The sequence below is a fragment of the Acomys russatus genome, chromosome 14 (genome assembly GCF_903995435.1).
Source record: "Acomys russatus chromosome 14, mAcoRus1.1, whole genome shotgun sequence".
Lineage (NCBI taxonomy): Eukaryota > Metazoa > Chordata > Mammalia > Rodentia > Muridae > Acomys > Acomys russatus.
Window position 1 is genome coordinate 49,466,810 of NC_067150.1, and position 25,029 is coordinate 49,491,838.

General features: G+C 47.0%; 1 protein-coding gene across 2 annotated transcripts; it reads right to left on the minus strand.

Annotated features, from left to right (window-relative positions):
- Nucleotides 1–1,519: 1,519 nt before the first annotated feature.
- Nucleotides 1,520–23,462, minus strand: LOC127198557 (protein PML-like). 2 transcript variants are annotated; one of them, XM_051156559.1, is made up of 7 exons: nucleotides 23,228–23,462; nucleotides 20,607–21,070; nucleotides 6,427–7,007; nucleotides 5,410–5,480; nucleotides 2,679–2,816; nucleotides 2,063–2,321; nucleotides 1,520–1,658 (listed from the first exon to the last, which is right to left on the minus strand). In XM_051156559.1, exons 1-7 carry the CDS (start codon nucleotides 23,354–23,356, stop codon nucleotides 1,528–1,530), a joined length of 1,773 nt encoding a protein of 590 aa, XP_051012516.1. In that variant the 5' UTR covers nucleotides 23,357–23,462; the 3' UTR covers nucleotides 1,520–1,527. The 2 variants fall into 2 exon arrangements, with proteins under 2 accessions (XP_051012516.1, XP_051012517.1); XM_051156560.1 differs by lacking the exon at nucleotides 2,679–2,816 and having other exon boundaries at nucleotides 23,228–23,461.
- Between the last annotated feature and the right edge of the window lie 1,567 nt (nucleotides 23,463–25,029).

The following is a 25,029-nucleotide window of genomic DNA, read 5'->3' on the forward strand; positions in this document are numbered from 1 at the left end:
AAGGAAAAGCTCATGTTCTCAGGAGCCCATCTGATAGAGGGCCCAGACCTGGACTGGTAGGAACGCAGCCTCTTGGGTGGATAGGGCAGTGGTAATGAAAAGACTTCAAGGCAGGCATTGAACTTGGGGATTCTCCATTGGGGCTTCGTTAGAATTTCTGGGGGGATCTGCTATATGAGCAACACTTATGGAAGAAGCATTAGCCTGAGAAGCCATGGAGGAACGAGGGAAAGTTGCAAAGCCATCGGTGAAAATCGAGGGAGCCCCAGAGGGAGTGTCCAAGGGACTAGAAAGGCTCTGCGCATCCAGCTGTCTACTGATGCCCCTCTGTGTGCGAGCATCAGCGGGATGCCGGGGAAGCCTTATGATGGCAGGGGCGATGGCCTGAGCTACAAAATGAAGCCTGTGTTGGAGTGTAGTAACTCTGGGGCACAGGCCATCAAGAGTGTGATGAAGGCAGGTGGCTCTCTTTGCTTTGTGTAAGAAAGTGCAGATCTGAGAGATGATGGCAGCATACTTCTGGCAAGTGGTAGGCCGGCTGGGAGATACGGCATCAGACACGGCAGCTTGCTCAGTGGGTTGCTCAGCAGGATGATGAGAAGACCAAACTGGTGGGTTCAGGTGCCTTAGTGCAGACGTCATGCCCTGCTGGGGTGGGAGGTCTAATGCAGGTGGGAGGCTTCTGGGGTGCTTAGCAGGGAGGAGTGGTAAAGAGGGCATTGCAATGGTATCTGGCAGCTCTGCATGCTTTCCAATGAGGAATCTCAGACTGTGTGTGGGCTTGGGGACCTCCAGTCTAACCTCTCACTCTACTCAGGCGTTGCTTTCCCTGGACACTTAATAGCCTAGTCTCTGATAACGTACCTGCAAGTACAGAAGAGTCACAGGTTTCATTATGAACCTGCCTGCTGCCATGCTCCCTGCCATAAAAGGTCATGGACTTACCCTCTGAAACTATAAAACCCAATAACCTCTAAAAAGGTTACTGATGCCTATAAGATGCCTTTGTCATGGTGTCTCTTCCTAGCAATAGAAAAATAAATAAGACATCCCGTTATTTGTTACCCACGGACACACTATCCATCACTAGCCTTCACTGACTGATGCTGTTGCTGTCTTGTTTTTCAGACAGAATCTCTCTACACAGCCCTGGGTGTCCTTGAACTCACTATGTAGACCAGACCAGCCTTCAATTCACAGAGGTCCATACCTGCCTCTGCTTCCCAAGCGTTGCAATTAAAGGTGTGAACCACCATGCCCGGCTCATTGATGAACCAGGAAATGAAATCTTGCCCCACTTGCCTCATGGAGAACTTAGAGGATAGGAAATACATAAGGAAGCTCTAGATGAGGGTTTTGGCTATTCCAGAGGATAGCCAGGCCCTGGAGGCAGCAGTCCAGCAAGCAGCACAGAAGCATCCTTGCCTCATTCAGTGAGAGGGCTAGGGTGCATGCAGCTGGTACTAGAAGAGTGTCCTTGGTACGGCTTAGGCTTTTATTGCCTTCCTGGGAAAATTTCCCTGAGAGTCACCCACTGTGGCTGTGGCCTTTAGGACCTTGAGTGAGGGGAGACAGGAGTCCTAGGCTGAACTCCGAGTTACTCACCAGATTTTCGGCATCTGAGCCTTCCGAGCTGCTGATCACCACGATTCGTTCCTCTGAAATGGAGAGGGAGTGGAAGCATTAAATCCTTCCAGGGATGTCCACTGGCTGAGGTGAAACATCCAAGAGAATGCTTGCAAGCCAATGGGTTAGGGCGGTGGATGCCCTGTTCCGTGTGCGTCAGGAGGAGATGGAGTCTTTATGTCCCCCAAAGCACCATGTTTCGCACTGGCAGCGTTTTGGAGGAAAGGAGGCAGAACTAGGGCATAAGCCCCTCAGGCGTCCCACAGCAAAGTACAGGGTAAACTGCCCCCCCCCCCCCACTCAAGGGCAGCTCAGAGCAATGGGAACATGAGAATCCTGATGGCTTTGAGTGGCCAGGTGGGGCCTGGGGATGTTCCAGATGTCTGAGAGCAACACGAGGGTCTTACCCAGGTGCCTCCCTGCCTGATCCTCCTACCTGTTTCTCGTGTGTTGCTGGTGACATGGTTGTTGGTGGGCAGGAGGGTCTCTCTTTCCAGGATGGGGATCTCAGGGCTGGAAGTCCCATCCAGATGGGGAGGCGGCACAGCCTTGGAGGTGCTGGGCTTGGGCTGCTCAGGGGAGCTTGTGGCCAACCTGTCCTCACTCTCCTCTAGGGACTCCATCTTGATGAGCTTCCTGGAGCAATCTTTGTGGTTGCACTTCCTCTTCGTGGGAGAAACTGTCTGAGAGGCCTCCTGCACAGTGGGGAGTTAGGGGGGGGTGGTGACTCAGGCGCCTCCTGTGTTGCTGTGCTGAGACCCAGAAGCTGAGTGCCAGGGCTCTATGGCAGGTTTTTGCTCCTATCCCCTCGTCTCTGCAAACAGAAAGCTCTCTCACATTGCCACGCACACTGGTCACGGCCACTGGCAACGGTCTCTATCGGTCTCACAGCTTTGGCTGTCCCAGCATCCCAGCTGGCCTGAGAGTGCCTCAAGCTTATTGTGAGCTTCCTAGGGGAGCATCCCAGAGTAAATGGAGAATACGGAACAACCTAACTGTTGGCTGGAGTCTGAGCCTTTCTGGTTGAGGCAGGACTAAGTAGGGGAGCTTACCTCTCTATAGGTGGAGCCCCTCATAGAGAAGGCATACAGTGGCACGGGGTGTGCTCCAGGCACTGACTGTACCACAGCCACAGGTTGGGTCTGAGACAGCTCCAGGGCCTGATCCTGTGCCCTCTGTACTTCGTTAGGCTGTAAAAATCAGGTAACAAGAAAGTTAGAAATGACCAGGGACCCTGGGCTTACAACCTGCCTCGGTTGTAAGTTTCTTGGTTCCAGTAGAAGAGCTCGCTGCGACAAGGAGTTCTTCACAAACCTTCCATGATGTCACCTCCTTCTGACATTAGGTTGCTGGTCAGGCAACCACTTCGTGTGTGTGTGTGTGTGTGTGTGTGTGTGTGTGTGTGTGTGTGTGTGTGTGTGCGCGCGCGCGCGCGCGCGCGCGCACACGCGCACTGACAGCACAGGGAGACACATCAGGGACCACGGTGCCCAACCCCTCTGAGTATGCCTGACGACCAGCCTAGCTTGCATGCCTCTAAAGACCAGCTGCTTGTTGTTGGGAGCGGCACCTCCCTCAGCAGTGAGAAACTCTGAGCCCAGCTTCCCACGAGCTTGCCTCTACCCCTGGGTCTCAACTCTGTCCAGCAGCTATCACACACGCTGGAATTACTTAAACTCACCGGGCCTCAGTCCCCCACCATAAAGTGGGATAATAACAATTGCCTCATATGGCAATGGGGATGGAATGTGCTGAATGCCATCAACATGCTTAGAAGCATAACTAGTACTTTCAGAGCCCCACTAGTGGGAGGGGTTGAGGAATGAATCATGAATACAATACTGGTTTGATTACTATTCCATGTCAGACCTGGTGTTCAGTGCTTTGAGTACCTATCTCAAAATGAAGCAGGAGCAGTTCCTCAAAAAGCGGAAAAGGAGCCAGAGAGACGGCTCAGGGGTTAAGAGCATTGGTTGCTCTTGCAAAGGACCCAGGTTTGATTCCCAGCACCCACAAGGCAGCTCATAACCATCTGTAACCCCAGTTTTAGGGGCTCTGTTGCTGTCTTCCAGCCTCTGCAGGCACTGCATACATATGGTACACTTACATGTAGGCAAAACACCCATACACATAAAATAAAAATAAATAAAAATTTTTTAATGAAAGAATCACCACATGGCGGAACCATTTCACTCCAAGGTACCAGCTCAAAAGGACTAAAGGGAGATGTTGAAATGCAAACTTGTACATGGGGCTGGGCAGGCAGTTCCATGGTAAAGGGTCTGCCCACCATGTACCGAGCCCTGGATTCGATCTTCAGAACAGGGGCAAAAAGTTTAACCATCTTATCTTTGCCTTTATGGCTCTGCAGGGTGCTGATATATAAAAGGGCCGCATTCTGCTTAGGCCAGGAACACCCTGTAGGCAAGGCTGGGTGCCTCTGCTTCTGTTCCCACAACACACCACTCAACAGCATTGATGAAACAGAGGATGATAAGGGGGAGGGGGTGTCACATGCATTTAAAGTTGTCTTAGAGTTTTAAAATCAAAACTACTTTCCCTCCCGGGCAGGCCCTACTGTGAGGGCCAGGGCTGCCCTTCCTGACTTCCTGGTGGGACCGATGATGCGGCTGCATTTCTCATGAGATAGGTCTGTTTCCTCGTATGACCTCTGCTCCCACCCACTGCTACCCACCGCTTTCCTGAGTCCTACCCTCAGCCCCCAAGTCACGACCATGGTAAAAAGCAAGAAGATTTGTAGAAGAGCCCTGCCGAAGTTCAAGTTCAAATTGCTTCACAGCCGAGGCTCTTTGGGTCTTAACTACAACCCCCTGACCACCACCCCCTCCTGGCAAGAGGCCTTAGACTCCAGGCTCTCTTGTAGCTCTAAAATTCTCAAAGTCCTGCCTTCCCCAAGAATCTTTTCCATACAGCAATCTCTTCCCTGTGGCTCACTCCAAGGCAAAGCTGGAAAGGCTTAAACACCCTGGCTGCCCACCAGAAGATCTGCTTAGTCCTGGCCCACGTCTTGACATGCAGCCACACCCAACAGTGACCAAGCTGGGGAGGGGAAAGATGCCAGGTGCAGGAAGGAACGGAGAGAGCATGTCCTACTTCAGGGGAGCCGTGCCTGTGAGTGCTGGTGGAGGAGAAAGGAAAGGATGTCTGTGCATTTCTACCCTGGGAAGCCCTCAGTCAGAGCAATCAGAGCAGGGAGTGCCACTTCAAGAAGGAATGAACTTCCTGTCTCCAAAGGCGTGTGCACGAAAACGACCAAGTCAAGGGTGCAGCAGAGTTGACTGCCAACGTGAGATTTCCTAAGGATGCTTTCCAACCCTGAGAAACTAGTTTTTAGGTATATGATGGCCCTGGAATCTGTGGGGTTGAGCTCTGACTCCTAGGCTTAAGTCCGAGAACCATTTACGTTAGCACGGACATCCACCTATGCCAGCCCCAGAAAATGGCTCACACATTTAGTGTAAGCTTCGGGCATATCCTGTGTCCCATGCAACAGGGCCACTGTTTTTATTCACTTCCTTTGCCTCCTGCCCAGCCCTGGATCTGACCCTTCCTGAACTGGCTCATGGCCCATCAAGAGCTACGTGGGCACTTATGAATGAGCTAGCCAGCCACCGTTCCTTAATACCCTCTTGCTGAGAGCTCCAGCTCAGTCACTCACTGTCCTCTCTCAGGCACTCCCCTGGCACTCACAGGACATCAGGACTCCCAACCATTTGCCTACTGTGTCTGACCACCTCTCCTCACCCATCAAGTCCCTCTCACCTGCTCAAGGTCAAAAGAGTCCGTGGGAGTGCTGGCTGCCTCTGGGATGGCTCTCCTGGCTTCAGCTTCATCTGGAAAAACAAAACAAAAAATAAATAAACCCCAAGTGCGCATCTTTTCATCTCCGGGGAATCATTCACTACCTAGATGGGAAAGATACAAGTCTATTTCCATTCTAGAACCATCCCTTTATGAGCCCATGGCCCACAAGGTTGAGGAAGAAGCATTCCATCCTCAGGAGCCAGGAGGGAACCCCTCAACGGCTGCTCAGAGCTAGCCTTCTGGCTTAAAGATTTAAACAAAACCCCGGAAGGTGTACATGTGCACCCATGGTCTTTGTTTGGGAAGCCCTGTGATGCCACCAGCTCAGTCAGGACACAGCTTCTGGATTCTGATTCAGAGCCAAGCATGTCTCTAGCTATGCGATGTGTCCCGTAGTGCAGGATTCTCTCCCAGTTGGACAAGACAACTTTTGAGGTCAAGGACTAGTCTGCCACTTCTGTGCATAGTAAGAGCCCAGTACCAGCAGCTCTGAGACCTAGAGGCTGGCAGGTGGCTGTTTTGTCCTAGGGGAATTCTTCCTTTCAGTGTCTGACCAAGTACCTCAAGGCTAGGTTTCCGGAGCTGCCTCCACTCCCAGTCACCTTACATCCCAGTTGACTTCTCTTTTCTTGGGCATAGGAGACTTAAGAGATCCCTAGAATAGGATGTAATGATACAACATCCGGTACTCAGCTCTGCAGCTTCTCAATTCCTACATGTTCCCCAAGGCTGACAAAGTCACATCTATTCTACAGAGTTAGCAAATAAGTTAGCAAAGTGCCTGCTCTGGGTGCCTGCCGAACCAGATCAGCATATCCTCTTATTCTGCCCTCCGGATCCTAAGACCTAATACTTGCCTTTCATCTATCAAATGGAGATCATCTTTTTTGTTTTGCCTTCCCCTGGGGACATCAGTGAAGCATGGGGCCTTTAAATGACAAATCAGCTGCCTATGAACGTTCCCTCAATACTTACCTGTCTTCTTGTTGATGCAAGAGATGAGGTCCTGCAGGCACATCTTGAACTCCTCGAAGCCACTCATGCGCAGCTGGACTTTCTGGTTCTGGGGCTCCTCCTGGCGCAGGTGGCCGAGTGCCTTGCGCAGGAAGCCATGCATGTCCAGCACTTCCTGATCAGAGGCATAGAGTTTCATTCTCTTGACCAGCGCCCCACCAGTGCGAATGCGCTGCAGCACAGCTTCCAGGTGGCCCAGCTGACCAGCTATTTCCTGGTAGTCGCGCTGGTAGCGTGCATTTACAGCCTCCAGCAGCTTGCGCTCCTGCGCCTGCACATGTTCTACCACCTGGCGCACGCGTGCACGGATCTGCTCCTCAGTGTCTGCGCGTGCGTGGTCCAGCTGGCCTATGGCCGAGCGCATCTGAGCGTGAGCATTGTCGAAGGTCCTGTCCTGCTCCTGCAGAGCCTGCGTCATGGTGCCCAGCTCCTCATGCCGCTTCTGGATCTCCTCGCCAATTTCGCACTGGAGATGGCTGTGGCTACGGTCCAGGAGCGCGCATGCACAGCACAGAGGCTTGGAGCAGCCTCGGCAGTAGATGCTGCGGACACATAAGACCGCGGACACGTAAAGCCCACATGCTGTTTCTCAGCTTATGCTTTGCCCCACTCAGTGCCAATGGTTATGGTACCAGATCTATCCATAAAATACCAGACAGTAAAAAGATACTACAGGGCCAGCAAGATGTTCAGTGAGTAAAGGTGCTTGCAGCTGAGCCTGACAGCCTGAGTTTGATCCCCATAACCTTTATGGTAGAAGGAGACAACCGACGTGTGTTCCATAGCACACATACACACATTTAAAAAATACATGTTAAAAATTTCCACAATAGCAATCCCCCCACCCAGGCAGCAACGCAGACACAGACAGAATACAAACAGGAATAGCCACTTTCCACCACCTTCTTAACATCCCATAACCCCAGCTCTGCCCCTACCCTGCCCACCCAGGCCCCAGGTGAGCACGGTATATGTCTTCTTCCACATCCAGACTCTGAAGTTCCTGAGGTGCACACCACTCCACCTTTGCAAGCACTGTCTGGTACTTTTATTATTCTCTTTCCCATGTGAAGGAACCAAGACTTACAGCTAAACAACGTGGAGGGCCAATGTTTGGTCTTTAAAAAAAAATAAAATGACATTTCAATCCCCTGGTAACTTCCTCCTCATTTTTCATCCAGGACATTCCTTTAGGTCCATAGGGACAAATGTAATGTGTTCTTTTTATAACTCCTCCATTACAGCTACATGGGCAATTGTTTAGTCCAACAGAATACCTTTTGACAAACCCTCACATGACTTCCTATTTGTGCATTCCTTTTTTCCTTTCTTCCCTCTTTTATTTTTGACGGATATGAAGTGATTTAATGACATAACACCCATGTTAGGCAGCCTAATGTATTGATGCCTTTCTCTCTATGAAAGAGTACAGGTAATATGTTGCTAGATGAATAATGTATATCTCTTAATATTTTATGCATACAAAATGTTAATCAATGGCCAGTATGTGATGCTGTGAATATGCTAATTAGTTGGATTTTTTTCCAGGTCTACAGTGTCTGTCACAGCATTATGGTATACGTGATAAATATATGTAACTTTTCTTAGTCAATTTAATATACATATAGGCTAACAGAGACTTCCACAGCATTTAGTGTAATCATTCTATCTAGTTTTTAAATATGATGCAAGGGAAAGAGACTTTAATATGTATGGTTAAATTAAGAATCTTCAGATTATAGGGGCTGCAGAGATGGCTCAGCAGTTTAGAGCACTTGGTACTCTTACAAAGGTCCCTGGTTTGATTCCCAGCACCTACATGGTGGCTCACAACAGTCCACAACTCCAGTTCCAGGAGATCTGATGCTCTCTTCTTATGTCTCTGGATCCCAAGTACACATGTGACACACATACATACATACATGCAGGCAACACACATAAAAACAAGTCTTTAAAAATGCTTAAAAAGAATTACAATTAGGCCGGGCAGTGATGGCGCACACCTTTAATCCCAGCATTCGGGAGGCAGAGGCAGGCGGATCGCTGTGAGTTTGAGGCCAGCCTGGTCTACAAAGCTACTCCGGGACAGCAAGGCTAACACAGAGAGACCCTGTCTCAGGGGAAAAAAAAATTACAATGGAGAGATTACTCTGAGTTTCCTGGGTGTTATGTCAAGAGCTGTTGTAAGAGTGAGCGAGGGTCCGATGGGAGCAGAGGCTGGAGTGAGGCTCTCTCTCTCTCTCTGGCTTTGGAAGTAGACAAGAACATGTTTGAAGGCGTATGGACAGCACAGAAGCAGAAAAACGGATTGTCCCAGAGAGTATGCCAAGGGAGGCAAACTGTGCTGGAACTCTGACTTAACCTCAGGCCTGTTTCAAATGTCTGGAGTCCAGAGGGATGAGGTAAAGGATCTGTATTGTTTTAAACCTGAAAGTTTGTGGCAATTTGTTAGTGCAGCAATAGGCATTTAACACAGAAGCCTGGAAGCAGTCTCCATCTGAGCTCTTAAGAATGTGGATGCGGTTGCTGCAAATTTTAGAGGAAAGATGTTCTCAGTTACCTTATCTGTAATTGACTCTCACCCCTCATGTTGAGTCTCACTTGAGCTCTGGGGAAAGGTCTTTCTGGGGTCACTTTGGCCTAAGTTACTAAGACCAGCATGACCTGAAACTATCACCAGAGAGCTGCTGGTCACATCCTGGTCCTCAGTGTCACTGGTTCTCAACCCCCACCACTACCACCACCAAGCAACTCAAAGTGATGGAGTCTCAGCACTCCGTCAGACCCTGGAGACTTAGTTCAAGTCAGCAGAGGATTCCCAGAGAGCCCAGAGTGTGGGAAGAGAAGAGGCCCCAAGCATGAGGATCCTGTTGCCACGGGAGTCTGATCTAAGTAGCTGAGTGCAGTTAGTCAAAGATGGAGCCTGACTGAGGTGAGCAGCAATGGAGCAGAGGCTGTACAGATACAGGCCCACCCTCAGGGCCATGTCATTTGCAGGACATAAAGATGGTGATACCAGAATTCTGTCTCCTCACCTCTCTGTCTCTATCTCTGTCTGTCTGTCTGTCTCTGTCTCTGTCTCTCTCTGTTTCTCTCTGTCTCTGTCTCTGTCTGTCTGTCTCTGTCTCTGTCTCTCTCTCTGTCTCTCTCTCTCTCTCTCTCTCTCTCTCACACACACACACACAAAGGAAACAAAAACAAACTGGGGTGGGTGGGGGTTCCAGGCATAACAATAATCCAAAACAGTTTCAAAATACTTAGACATACTAGCAAGCAAGGAATCTGCCAGATTTATATGAGGAAACTAACAAATAATGCATTAGAAGTCTAAAAAACAGAAAAGTGGGGCCAGTGAGATGGCTCAGTAAAAAAAGGCGAGCACACTACCTGAGTTAGATTTCCAGGACCCACGTGGCAAACACAAAACAAAACAAACAAACAAACAAAACTTCTTGGGGCTGTCCTCTGACCTGTGCACATCTGTGCCGTGGCAGGGGCACGCAGGCATAAGCGCACAACTAACCAGTAGGGGTCCTGGCATGGAGGACAGGAAGTAGGCACAGAGCCTGACCTGACCCCTAACCAGGAAGCTCTTCACAACCGCCAGCTGCTGGGAGGGGAGAGTTAACTTTCCTCAGTGAAGTGACAGGGTGTGTGAGCCACACTTCAGGGCAGGCCTTACGCTCAGGAGCAGTTGGTCAACACAGAACAGAGTCCACGTTTTTTGCTTTTTCTGTGTGCTTTTTGAGACAAGGCTCAGGGGAGAACAAGCAATTGGGTGAGTAGGGAGGAGAAGAGGAGGATGTGGGAGGAGCTGGGGAAGGGAGAGAGACTATGATCAAAATATATTGTATGAAAAAAAATTAAATTAAGAAATAGATAAATGTAATATTAAAATTAAAAATATTCTAGGGCTGGAGAGATGGCTCAGCAGTCAAGAGCACTGACTGCTCTTCCAGAGGTCATGAGTTCAATTCCCAGCAACCACATGGTGGCTCACAACCATCTATGATGTGATCTGATGCCCTCTTCTGGCCTGCAAGTGTACATGCAGACAGAGCATTGTATACACAATAATAAATAATTTTTAAAAAATTAAAAATGTTCTAAAAACCCAGAAAAGTAGGTGAAGTTCCTCCTCAGAAAGAGTAAATATTATAAGCTTATCACTTCTCAAGATAACATAAGACGTTTCAAAAGACATTTCAGTTTAATTATGAGGCTTTTAAAACTTAGCCAAATGATTATAAATGTCATATGTAGAAATTAATAAACCAGATAGCTAAGAAATGTTTGAAAAAGTCTGTGGAAGGAAGGAAATGGGGACTCAGGCAGATAGCATGGAACGAGAAGAGTCCGAAGAGTCAAAAGATCTGGCTTCAGACACTGGGCACATCACTCATTCAGCAGAAAGCAAGTCCATGGTGCCATGGGTCCCCAGCTCTTCCTGACATCCTTAAGACAGTGAATGGCACCATCGTTCTCAAGCCAGAGACTACGGGGCATCAGAGACGCCTCCCTCTCCACTACTCCAACAACAGCTCACCAGTAATTCTTACTGACCGAGTCCTACCTCCATCTATCTCAACAATGTTATGAGGCCATGTGCAGCAGAGGCCAGGGCATAAAGACACTGGCAGCACAATTCTGGCTCCTCAGCTGTCCCTGCACTGCTACTGTCTGTGTTCTTGCCTAACTACTGCCGATTTCCTGGGGCACTATCCGAAAGTTGGCTTGGCGATCTTGCTTCCTCCTACACCAGTAAAGACTCCCCAGTGCCTCCACCCTGCCATTCCCAAAGGAGAAGCCGAGGTGGTGGAAGCTGTACCCTTTACAATCTCAATCCAAACAGTCTCACGTCTGTTTCATGTTAATTAAAAAATACTCAATTTTTGGAACAAGGTTAGATCACTGAGGGGAAAATTCACTGAATTTTGTAATAATACATTATAATTATCTACTGATGAACATTAACCAAATTGGCCAATAAATGCTTCAGGAAATAAGATGAAGTTGAGGCTGGGAAGGTTGCTTAGTTGGGAAAGCACTTTCTGCACAAGCACGAGGACCTGAGTTTGAATCCTCAGCACCCACATAAAAAGCCTGGTGTGGTAGCACATATCCGTAGTCCCAGCGCTGGGGAGGCAGAGGCAGGTGGACCCCTGGAGTTTGTAGCCTGTTGGTTTGGCTGAATTAGTGAACTCTGTCTCAAAAAATAAGGTGGAGAGCAACCAAGAAGACTCTAACCTCACCTTCCAGCCTATGAACACACACACAGAGTCATGCAAACACACATAGTCATGAACACACACACACACACACACACACACACACACACACACAAGGTCACAAACACACAGGGTCATACACACACACATACACAGTCACATATGCACAGTCACACACATGTACAGACAGACAGACACATAATCACACATACATACACACACACAGTCATGCACACACAGTTATATACACACACAAGAGTAGTGTACACATACACACACAGTCATGCACACAAAGAAATAAGACAAGCTTTATTCTATAGATAGTAACAGTGATTGAGTTGTTTTTTTTTTTTTTAATCTGATCTATTTTCACTAAACAAAATGACAAAATAGAATATCCAAAATAATCAGCTAAGCCCGTGAGTTAAAAAGTGGGTGGGAGGGGGATAGTAAGTAAGTGCCTAAGATGGTGACAGCATGTCACTTCATTCGATAAGTAACATATAAAAACAGCCAACTCAAACTAGGCGGTGGTGGCGCACACCTTTAATCCCAGCACTCGGGAGGCAGAGGCAAGTGGATCGCCATGAGTTCGAGATCAGCCTGGTCTACAAAGTGAGTCCAGGACAGCCAAGGCTACAAAGAGAAACCCTGTCTTGAAAAAAAAATTAAAAAAACAAAAAACAAAACAAACAAACAAACAAACAAAAAACCCCAGCAAACTCTGCCATTTACTTATGGCCGTCCTGAAATACCATGCTAATCTTAACAGCTTTGGCAGAATATGTTCAAAGTGTAAGATTTGCCATTCTAGGAATTTGTTATAAAATTCAATGGCCAAAATTGATCATTAAACTGTAACAGAATCTGGTGATATACAAAGTAGACAGTGATTCCCTATGCAACATAAGCAATTCTGGAATTATCAAGTAAATTATAAAAATGATGCTTATGTGACTTTGCCTGTATATGGTAGTTCTAACCTTTGTTACCCACTCAAATGTTGCGAAGTAAGTTCCCTGCAAAGCATAATGATACTTTTAGATTATTACTAATAAAACACTTAAAAATAATAAATTAAAGGGCGTGGTATTAGTAGCAAAGCAAGCAAAAAGATAAGGAAGAAAAGGAGGAGAAAGTAATGTAGGAAAATGTCACTGAAATAGAGGTTCTAGATTGTTCAAGAATAATTTGATATGAAACGCTCACTGTCAAGACATCCTGGATGTCTTAGGTTTCTATTGCTGATGAAACACCATGACCAAAGCAACTTGGGGAGGAAAGGGTTTATTTGGCTTACTCTTCCACAGTCATGGTAGGGAGTTAGGACAGGAACTCAGACAGGGCAGGAAACTGGAGACAGAAGCTGATGCTGCCAGAGGCCATGGAGGGGTGCTGTGTACAGCGTTTCCGCTTTCTTATAGAACCTAGGACCACCAGCTCAGGGATGGCACCGTCCATGATGGACTGGGCCCTCCTACACTGATCACTAATTAAGAAAATATCTTGTAGCCTTACCTACAGCGCAATGTTGAGGCTCCCTCCTCTCCAGTGAGGCTAGCTTGTGTCAAGTTAACATATTAGCCATCACGCTGTTTAACTAATAAGTTTCACGGTTAAGAAACATTTTGGGCAACTAAGACAGAAAAGGGGATGCTCGGGAGATGGCTCAGTGCTCACTGTGCAAGCATGAGGACCTGAGCTCGGATCTCCTGTGTAAAAAAAAGAACAGCTGTGTGAAAAGCTGGGCGTAACAGTGTATGGAGAGGCTCAATGACAGACCACGCCTCAAAACGTAAGGTGAAGATCAAAAGGAGACAGCCGGTGTCAACTGCAGGCCTTCATATGTACATGTATGAGCATGCGTACCCTACATATATACATTCACACACTTGCTTCCTCGTGCAAATACATTTGCACACACCCTAACACACACACACACACACACCAAAAAAAAAAAAAATCAGAGAAAGAAAATGCATTTTCCCTTAGCCCTCTGCTCTTTTTGATGAGTAAAATGCAGCAGTGTGTACAACACTCAGAAGGAAAAGAGAGTGTGACCCACGAACACTAAATCTAGCTAAGGCATCACTAGAGCATAAGAGCAGCCATGAATGTTCTCAAAACCAAGAGACTCAAGCAACTTGGAACATGAAAGTCCCCCGTGGAGGAAAATAATTACCGACAACATCCCTCTGGTCAGGAGCTTAACCAAAGCACAGAATGTGGGTGTTGACCGCCGGTAGCTTGGGGGGGCAGAGAGCACTTGTCCTGAACTCCATCTCCAGTCTGGGGATCACCATACTAAACGTAAAATGGCCTGTGCCGAACGCTACAAAAGATCGTCCCTGGCTGAGATTCCACTAATACTATGGAGAGCTTCATTAAACTGTAAGGCTTCAATAGTTTTGTTTTGTTTTGTTTTGTTTTGTTTTGTTTTGTTTTTGAGAGAGAGAGAGAGACAGACAGACAGACAAAGACACAGACACAGACACAGAGACAGAAGAGGGGCACAGCTTGTATATGATCAGAGGACAGCTTGAAGGAGTCATTTCTCTCTACCAGGTGGTCTCTTGGATCAAACTCGGGTCATCAGGCTTGGAGGCAAGTGTCCTGACCCACTGGGCCATCTTCCCAACCCCTCCAATAATTTTTAAAGTCCAGGCATTGAGGTTTAGAATAGATGGAGGAACCTTTTTGGAAGGGAGGTCTGCCTGCCTGTCTACCTGCCTGCTTGCATGCCTTTATTTCTTCCTTCCTTCCTTCCTTCCTTCCTTCCTTGTTTTTTCTTTCTTTCTTTCTTTCTTTCTTTCTTTCTTTTTCCTGAACCCAGGGCTTTGTACGACTCTGCAGATACCCTACCACTGAGCCACATCCTCAGCCCCTGAACATAACTTGAAGTTGGCAAGTCTAATTTGTTTTTCTGTTAAATTCAAAGAAAACGAAACTTTACATTGCTTTAGCAGCATGCTTCCTTTCAACAGTACAGTTCTAAAGGAGATCACACTCTGAGCTCTACATAAGCAACCTGCAGGATCCTTCTGTTAGCTGCGGGCTGGCAGACAGGAGAGATCACACTCTGCAGTCAAAGAGTCCTTCATCCTGGTGGGAGTGGCCTCCTCCTAGGTTACCTCCTATGAACTCCCATTTCAGTCTCCTTGGGCAGTGGAAACAGTCTCTGCCGAGGGTCAGGGATTAAGATAGCAGAGGGAGCCGGGCTCAGAAGATGGGCAGGTGCTCTGCTGTGGGAGGAAGTGGGTAGGTTCCAACCGGAGAACCCCACAGCTGACTCTACAGGAAAGGGCTCCTAAGGTGCTTACAGGAGGCCCGGCTACAACCCTGTCCTTTGTCCTCATTTCCGTCCAGACCTGGCACCTTATTTTCCCCCCTCCTGACAACAGTATGGAATCGGCCTTCCTTTTAAGGAGGGTGCTTTGGGAAAGCATGACTTTGGCCTAGGCCGAACTGAGTGGCTGCTAGCATTGCGAGCAGCTTTTCAAGGAGAGAATTTGACTCACCAGAGATAAATACTGAGATTTCAGCTTTGAATTTGTGTGACAATTGCTTGTCCCACCAGGACTCAAGGCTAGCTGTATGTAACCTCCTTCGTGCTTGCAATCCTCCACCAGCCCTGAAGAGAGAGGCTTTTGTAAAAGGAGAAACGGAGAAATGCAGAAACGCAAAGCCCTCCTGGTGACAATCGGATCTACACGTGTGTCGTGTGTCGGCAGGTCAGGTGCCCGGGTCAGGCACCAGGTCACCTTCCTGGCTCACATGGGCTACCAACCATTTTACGCTCCAGAAGCTAACTAAACATTTCTCGCTCACTTTTACAAATTGTTTTTCACGAGACTCACAGAACTCAATACACCTCTCCAAAGTCTCTTTTTAATCAAGGCTCCCCTAATCCTCTTAACAATCAGATACAAGCTCTCCCCACTTCACAGCCCTCAGCCATCTACTGGGGCCCGTGTGCCTTGCCGGGGAGGACGGCACTGTGTGGACCTAACGTAGCCTTGGGATCCTGAGGCCTCAGAGCCAGCAGTTCTCATTTGATTGGCAATAGCTGTTTCAGTGCCCAGCATGAAGGCCCTGAAATACAATTGTCTCCCTAACTGATCGTAGAGTGGCGGCACAGACACACAGACACCATTCCGGGTAGCTTCATGTCATGGGTCAGGACTCAGTGGGAGAGGCCTGTTAACAGTAAGTCTCAGGCTGGAAAGATGGCTCAGAGGGTAAGAGCACTGGCTGCTCTTCCAAAGGTCCTGAGTTCAATTCCCAGCAACCACATGGTGGCTCATAACCATCTGTAATGAGGTCTCGTGCCCTCTGTACATGCAGACAGAACATTGTATACGTAATAAAAATAAATAAATAAAAAACAGTAAGTCTCACTGTTAACCACTCTTCTGCACTGGCTAAGGTCTCATGCTCCGCCTCTGAGCAGCTAAGCCCAACGTTGCTGCAGAGGACAGATCAGCCTTCCTAGGGGCTCACCTCCACCCCTATCTTGCCTTGAGTTATTTTTAACTCCCTGTTTTTTTCTCTGAAGCATCACAAGGGCCAGGTGTGTAGAGGAATCTCTTTTAGACACACAGTTTCCTACCAAATGGGTCTGAACCCAGGTCTCCTGGGCAAGCGCATTTGAAAATCTGAGACTGGGGCCTTTTACTAGTCTTCCTGTTATGCCGCCCAACTGCTAGCAGGAGTCTTTCTTCTGCCATGTGGCCATGCTTCCTCCTGGTCAGAAATCAGTCTTAGTACTATCACTGAGCCCCAAGAAGATGCAATGACCTAAAGATTGCACCAGGGGTGGGTGAGTGGGTAGGAAGGGTGGGGACAGGCAGGGATGGGAAGGAAGTGGCAGCAAGGCATCCAGGGTGCAAAGTCAAGGTAGATTCTCCCAGACGGTAGATTCAGGCCGGGCAGCTAAGAGTCTCCTTCAAGTCTGCACCCCTGGTACCTGGCTTGGCCCCCTACAGTCCCAATGCTAAGTGGAGCCCATGAGCACAGTCCCCTTCAGCAGCAGCCGGCTCTCCCGGGCTTGGTCACAGCTCTGCTGCTGTGTGTCATTGTTTCCTGCCTGGAGCTGCCTTTCTGTCACCTGTTGCCAAGCATTCTGGCTTGTCTAGGAGGCTTGCCCTGGGCTTCTGATCCTACCACACTTCTTTAGTGATCAATAAGCCTTTCATTTTCTCCATACAGCTATAGTACCAGGTGTGTGTGTGTGTGTGTGTGTGTGTGTGTGTGTGTGTATCAGGAAGGATAGTAAACAAGCCGTTCTCAGTTTTTAACTGCACTTACCCAGGAGACCTGGTTTCAGACCCAGTAATAGCCTTAGCCCACTTGCTAGGATACTGTATGTATAAAAGAGACTTCCCCAGGGGCCTGGAGAGATGGCTAAGTGGCTAAGAGCACACTGACTGTTTTTCCAGAGGACCTGGGTTCAATTCCCAGCACCCTCCTTGAAGATTAGAGCTGTCTATAACTCCAGGATCCATCACCCTCATACAGACATATATATGCAAGCAAAAAACATCAATACACACGAAATTTAAAAAATACCAGTACATTAATATATATATATATAGAGAGAGAGAGAGACAGAGACACACACACACACACACACACACACACACAGAGAGAGAGAGAGAGAGAGAGAGAGAGAGAGAGAGAGAGAGAGAGAGAGAGCGCTTGATTCTCCCATGCCTCTACACACCTGGCCTTTATGATGTTTCAGAGAAAAAACAAGGAGTTTAAAATAACTCTAGGCAAAAGAGACTTCCTTTTCCCTCCAGATTCTATACTTCAGTTTCTGAACATATCCAACAAATGGTAATAAGTCCTGTCAAAATCTTTATGAACAGGGGTGAAGTAGAAATAAGAATGCAGCTAAATGAATAAATACTGGCCTTACAGCTGCCAGCGTTGCCTACTTGAGACCAAGAACCAGAGTGCAGGGAAAGGATCTCACCATGGTGGGTTTCCAACAGTGTACTCCATTGTCCCATTAACAGTCTATAGGTGCTCAATGACAAGACAAGAGTGTATGCATGGAAAAAAGAAGCAAGCTGAGCAGTGGCGGAATGTTCTGGAAAGTGTGGAACGAAATAACTTGGCTGGGGCATAGTGGTACATGACTGTAATCCCAGCACTCAGAAAGCAGACAGAGGCAGGTGGATTTCTATGAGTTTGAGACCAGTCTGGTCTACAGAGCAAGTTTCAGGACAGAGAAACACTGTCCCAAAACAACAACAACAACAAATATCATAACTTCTCACAATCTCACTTGTCTCATCTTTTCTGTCCCTGCATAGTGCAATTTCTAAAACGCTAGTGTTCTACCTTGCACACAAAGCCTTGCTCCTTCTGGCCTTTCTCTTTCCTTCCACGGGGGTCAAGGACAGTGCTAAGCTTCTCCCTGTCCATCCAGGCAGAGCAAGTGGTTTTCTGCAATCTAGACCACTGTGCCTTTCTTCCTTCTTCCTTCTGCTCACACATTAGCGATCAGTGTCCTGAGCAGGTGACACTACCAAGGGAACAGAATGAAGACAGTGTAATCAGAGTCACTGTGAAAACCCAGTTGGGTAGTTGGTGAGACCTTGTCACTCTACAACCTTTGCTGCTCACTGGCTGGCTCTGTTTGTCTGCCACAGATACCCAAGAAGGCAAGGCTCGATCTGCTTAACAGAGAACATGGCACACTCCAGGCGTGACATGATGGTGGGCTGAAATAATCCACTCCACAGGCATGGTGATCAAATGCCAATGACCTGAAGGCAGACCCTAAGCCCAGTTTAAAGTCACCTCTTGGGCTGCTCGCCAGCATGAACTACTTGTCTGCTCAGTGACAAAGGCCAGGGTGGTTGATTTTGACTTGAGGCCAGAGGGAAATTGTGGGTTATATGTGGCACTGAGGTTGGTGAAAAATAACCAGTTTTTCCAAAACCACCAGAAAAAAAAAAAAAAAAAAAAAAAAAGACAGTGACAAATGAACAACAGTCAAAATTGTCTCCTGGCCTCCTCCACATACATAAGCACACGCACGCATACACACACACACACACACACAGAGTCTATATTGTATCTATACAGTCTTTTTAATCATTACTTCCAAATATTAAAGTATAAAGAATATTTACATAGTATTTATACTTTTTAGCATTATAAGTTGTCATTGTTGTTTTGCTTTTGTTTTAAAAGACAGGGTCTCACTATTGGTTCCAGAACTTGCTATGTAGATTAGACTGTCCTCAGACTCACAAAAGATCTGCCTGCCTCTACCAACCCAGTACTGGTATCAAAGACATGCTGGCTTATGAGTAATCTTGAAAAGACTTAGAGTTTGCAGGAAGATGAGCATTGTAGAGGGGAGGGGAATCAATCATCCCCTCTGATCATTATCATGATCAAAGAAATGAAAGATTACAAATTAAAGAGATTATATAAAACATGCAGGAAAACCTAATGCAAAAAACATACATACTTCATTCTAAATTGATTACACTCACTGTTACAGAGAGTAGCCTAAATAAAATATTTCAAAATGCTAGGAGTGAACTTAATAGTATATATACTATTATATATAATATATTATATTATATTATACTATTATATATAGTATATAATAGTTTTTCCTCCTAGGAATCAAAATCCAGCTCAAAGAAAAGACATTGATTTAATTAATCATACTAAAAGCCAAAACATATCAGGGACTATTTTTAGCATAGGCATGAGCTCTTCCTCCAACTGATTCAAAGTCATACACAGAGAGTAGGGGGCAGGGGCCATTTGATCACCTAAAACTAGTTATTTTGAATACAATACCACATACTAAATAAAATAATAACCACAACAAATTCTTACAGAGGAACCAATTCCTCCAAGGAAAAGAAAACAAGACTGCAAACAGGCAATTCACAAAGGAAGAAACACAAGGGCCAATAAACAGACCAAAAAAAAAAAAAAAAAAAAAGCCATTTGATCTTAACAGAGCACAATGAAATGCAAATTAAGCAGCAGTATACACTGCAGAGGAATCCAGCAAGAGCGATGGATTCCCATCCTTGTGAGAATCAGGCAGGAAGTAAGCTCCTAGAGGACAGAGTCAGTAGGTTAAGGCGTATCTCAAATAAGGAAACACTTTCTATTGCCATTGATTCCTTAGAAACCAATAGCCCCTATTAGGAAAAACTGTATGCAAGCAATCTACTTCTGAATGGCCAGAAGTTCATTTATCACATCCTACCTTATTGGCTGAAAGGACAGACACAAGCCCTTATAAGGTTACCCAACCTGTGATATATTTACAAAGAAACTTAAAAGAAGCATTCAAAATTAGTAGTGGCAGCTGCCCTCTGGAGGCAGGAGGGAATGGACTGGAGATGGCATTCTCTTCCAGTTAGTATAAATTTTGCTTGTGAGCTATGTAAATATATTCCCTATATAAACATGAAATTAAGATATGCCGTATAACAAAAAAAAAAAAAATACATAAGTGAGCTTCTCTTTTCTTTTTCTTTGCTCTTTTCCTATAGACATTTTCATACAGCACTCGCCGATGCCGCCGATGCTATAGTTTCGACTTTTCAAACACTTTTGACCTGACCTTTATCCTAACACCCAGCATTACCGAGATTCCCTGATGCCCCCGGAGGAAAAGACCACTCTTAAGACATATAAAGTTCTATGGTGACATGTATTAAGACGTACTGTTTTTACACCTCACTCGCAATGGCCCTCTGAAAATTGTTGCCCTAAAGGCATACTAGGTAAGGGTGAAAAGCTGATTCTGCAGCATTATATAATTCAGAGGGGCATTAGAAACTGCTACGAGCCAGCGGACCCCACTTTGAGTGACAGGTTCTCTAAAGCGCCCACCCCCTGGCTCCAGGATGCTCCTCCACTCACTTAGTCTGCGCTGGGGTGCGGTGGTTGGAATTGGAGCAGAAGATGTTGGACTTGCGCGTACTGTCGAGGAATTCGCCCACTGAGCTACCGCGGAGCTCCCCCAGGGGCCGAGCCTCATGCTTGAGGTACCACTGGTGTGCATCGAAGCACTTGCCGCACATGAGCTGCTCACACTCGAAACACCAGAAGTCAGCCAACTCTTTGCAGCGGGTGCACGCAGCCTGCGCATCTACAATCTGCCGGAACACCGCCAGGCGCCGCTGCAGGCTCTCGAAGAACACGTTATCCAGGGCCTCCCCATTAGCACTGGCTGGCCCAGGCGCCTGGCAGACGAGGCACTGGAGGCCCGGCTCCTTCAGGCATCCAGAGCACAGCGTGTGCAGGCAAGGCAGCAGCTTGGGGCACTTGGCTTGGGCCTGGCAACCCGCACAGCGCAGAAACTGGAATTCCTCCTTCATGGCTTGCTGGTGAACCAAGGAGGGAAGTGAGGCCTAAAGAAAACCCAAATATTGTTCCCCAACTGGCTGCCCATCCCTTCAGCTGAAGACTGGAATGGATAGGACTTACATTCCATTCCGGGAAGTCACTGGATCGTGTCCTGGCTTATTGGCACCCAGTTCCTCATTTATTCGGGCCTTGCAGCTCTCACTGCACAATTTACTCGAGGGCTATCTGCTTAACTATAAGACTCTCTAATAGGCCCCGAGACACAAGATTGGATACATCTTTGCCTTCAAAGGATTCAGTTTGGAACAGAACCAACTTCATATAAAGTGCTTAACAACAATTTGGGGGGCTGGTTCTCAAAAAACATAGGCATGAAATACTATCTTACCAGAACCTCCACTTTTCATTTTATACCCAGAAGAACTGGGAGAAAAAAAAAATCCAAATAGATATTTATATACTAATGTGCCTAGCAGCGCTAACCTCAAAAGTCACAGAGATCCAAGTGTCGATTAGTACACGAATGCATGAACAGAATGTGTCCACACATACAGTGAGACACTATTCAACCCGAAAAAGGGATGAAATCCTGATCCATACAACAACATGGATAAACCTTAAAGACATTGTGGTCAGTGAACTATGCCTGCCATAAAATGAGAATATTGTGCAATTCCATTTATATGAAATATTAAGAATAGTTAAGTTGGGGGCTGGAGAGATGACTCAGTGGTTAAGAGCACTGTCTGCTCTTCCAGAGGTCCTGAGTTCAATTCCCAGCAACCAATGGTGGCTCACAACCATCTATACTACAGTCTGATGCCCTCTTCTGACATATAGGTGTACATGCAGATAGAACACTCATCTATATAAATTAATAAATCTTTAAAAAAAAGAATATCTAAGTTCATAGAAACAAAAGTAGAGGTATTATTTAAAGGGTACAAAGTGCTCAGGACAGTGCCTGGCACATGAAAAGTGCCCATAAATGTTAGCTAGTATTTTTAATCCTTGGTTATATAATGCTAATAACAAAAAGTTATGGCAATGTGGCATCATTTGTGGTTTTGCGAAGGGATAAGGGTTAAAAATAAAGGAATGGAGGTAGCTCCCCAGGGCTAAGTGTGGAAGGTTAAGGTAAAACTTCCAGGAGGACCAAGAATTAGACTTCCTTAAGAGAAGCCATGTGAGCCGGGTGTGGTGGCGCACGCCTTTAATCCCAGCACTTGGGAGGCAGAGGCAGGTGGATCGCTGTGAGTTCGAAGCCAGCCTGGTCTACAAAGTGAGTCCAGGATGGCCAAGGCTACACAGAGAAACCCTGTCTCGGAAAAAAAAAAAAAAAAAAAAAAAAAGAGAGAGAAGCCATGTGAGCTTGGTGCACACCTTTAATCCCAGCACTCAGAAGGCAGAGGCAGGTCTCTACGAGTTTGAGGCCAGCCTGGTTTCCACAGTGAGCTCCAGTCCAGCCAAGACTACAAAGTGAGACCCTGTCTCAAAAAGAAAAAGAAAAAAACAAACAAACAATTCCCTAAACTTCATACACATAAACTAAAGGAAATCTATGAAAATGTGAAGAGAAGAGAAGTTAATACGAGTCGTTGTTGGTCTTAACCAAGACAGCACTTTGGTCTGGGTCAGGTTTTGTTTGTTTTGCTTTGTTTTGTTTTGAAGCAAGGTCTTGCTGTGTTTCCCTTAGCAGTCTTGAACTCTCTCTGTAGACCAGGCTGGCCTGGTACTTGCCACCATGCTCCAGCCCCTGCGTCCCAAGTGCTATAGCTCCTGGTATGTGCTACCACTGCTGCGAACTGGAAGCGAGTGGGGTCGGGGTGTTGTATAGACCAGGGCATGCCGTTAGCTCCAGGTCAGGGCAAAGGGGACTCCTGGCCTGGCCTTCTCCCTGGACTGTGGTCTTTCATCTGAGGTAGGAGCTAAAAGCAAGGGAGTGGGGTGGCACACCTCATTACAATCCAGATATCCCCAGGGCTACCCTAACTCATCCTGGTTCCTCTTTTTAGTCTATACTATCATTTCTACCCCTGCCCAGCTAGGAGAGGTCCGGACCTTGGTGTCTCTTCAGGACACTAAGTCATCTCTCTATGCAGACCTTATCCATTCCCCAACCAGTGTAAACGAATAAAACCCGTTGCGCCCTTCCTCTTCTAACCCAGCAGTACCTCCGCGGGACTTTGGCTGTGTTCATGATCTTCGGAGGGGTCCTCTGGTGGAGGCATGGTGGGCGTGGGGGCCAGAGCAGGATCCTGTTGGAGGCAGGGAGATCCAGAGGATACGGGCGCCTTCTCCATAGAGATCGGTGCAGTTTCGATTTCGGGATTGGGTCTGTGAGGGCGGGAAATGAATACCCGACTTGAGCCAGAAAACTGAGCCGCTAGAACTGTGCGGCGGGGAGGTACTCGAGGAGGGCCCGCCTCCCGAGAGGAAGTGAGACAGGGCTGAGGCGGGTCTAGGGGCGGAGAGGCTGGTTCTGTAGTCACTCTTGGGGAGTTAGAAGAGAAAGGCTAGGGAGCTCTGGAGCCACTTTGGGCAGAGCCTGAAAGGTTAACGAAACAAGTAAATAAACAAGCGCGGCGTGGTGGCACGACTCGGTAGCAAAAAGGTCGCGAGCTTGACTGCTGCTCTACGAGGAAAGATGCTGCGACGCACACAGCATGCACACTAGGAGAGATACAGAACTGAGTACCTGACAGACTTCATTTCGCTGTTTCAGATCTGTCTGTGAGCTAGTCACCTCACCTCACAGCTTTGTGTCTCCCTGGCTTGGCTAAGAGTCAGGTAGAGAAATATAGCCCTCTTTGATAGAGTCTCCAAGTCAGCCCAGATGGAAACTTCGACCCAGTGTTGGGATGGGTCTGCCTGGAAAGCCTTCCCTCAGCTGAGAATGGAGCTTACGGTAGAGAGTCGCCAGGGATTCAGGGTTGCGGAGACACTTATAAAGAGAGACAAGCACATGGGAAGGAGTGGAGGTCTAAAACAGGGCAGCCCGTTTGGGAAGAAGTCAGGGGCACTTTCGGGTTTGAGAGGAGCTCCTGAGAAATAATACCGGAGAAGAAATTTCTTTCTCTTTAAGGAAATCTCTTTCCAATACTGGGTTGAAATCTCCATTTGGGGTGACTTGGAGCTCTCTCAAAGAGGGCTTTATTTCTGTACCTGGGCCTTTAAAAGCGTACCATGTCTCCAAGCCGACCAGTATTCTTTGGCCTTTAAAATTAGTCCATTGAACTAAGAACAGCCAAATGTGGTGGGCAGTTGTTTCAGTCATATTTTTTTAAGAATGTGTTTGTACAAATATTTGTGTTTTCTTTCCTCAATTTCTTTATCGCGTGACGTTATATCAATGCTTATCATATATAAGTTTGAGATACTAAAAGAATATGTTCCTAAAGGGACATTGCTACTTATTCTAAATTTATAATGTTTGCAGTTGTATGAGGACTAGTCATGTTTGCTAGGTGCAGTTAGGACATTGCAATTGTATGTAAGATAATTATATTATGTTTAGGCATTATTATGGCCTACTTATTGTTTTCATTTGGAAATTAATCGTGACATAAGGAAATGTGATTGTGTGTCAAGCTGACAAGGAGTGGTTTGTCGTGGCTGTTCTTGGTTGTCAACTTGACTACATCTAGAATTAGCTAAAACCTCACTCCTGGTACCAACCGCCTTAGGGTTTTTATTGCCGAGATGAAACACCACAGCCAAAAAGCAAGTTGGGGAGGAAAGGCTTTATTTTGCTTACACTTTCACATTGTAGTGCATTCATGAAGGAAGCCAGGCTAGGAACTCAAATAGGGCAGGGACCTGGAGGAATGAGCTGCTGCAAAGGCCATGGAGGGGTGCTGCTTACTACCATGCTCACTGTGGCTTGCTCAGACTACTTTCTTATAGATCCCAGGACCACCAGCCCAGTGGTGGAAGCACTCACAATGGGATGGGCCCTCTCACACCAATCATTAAT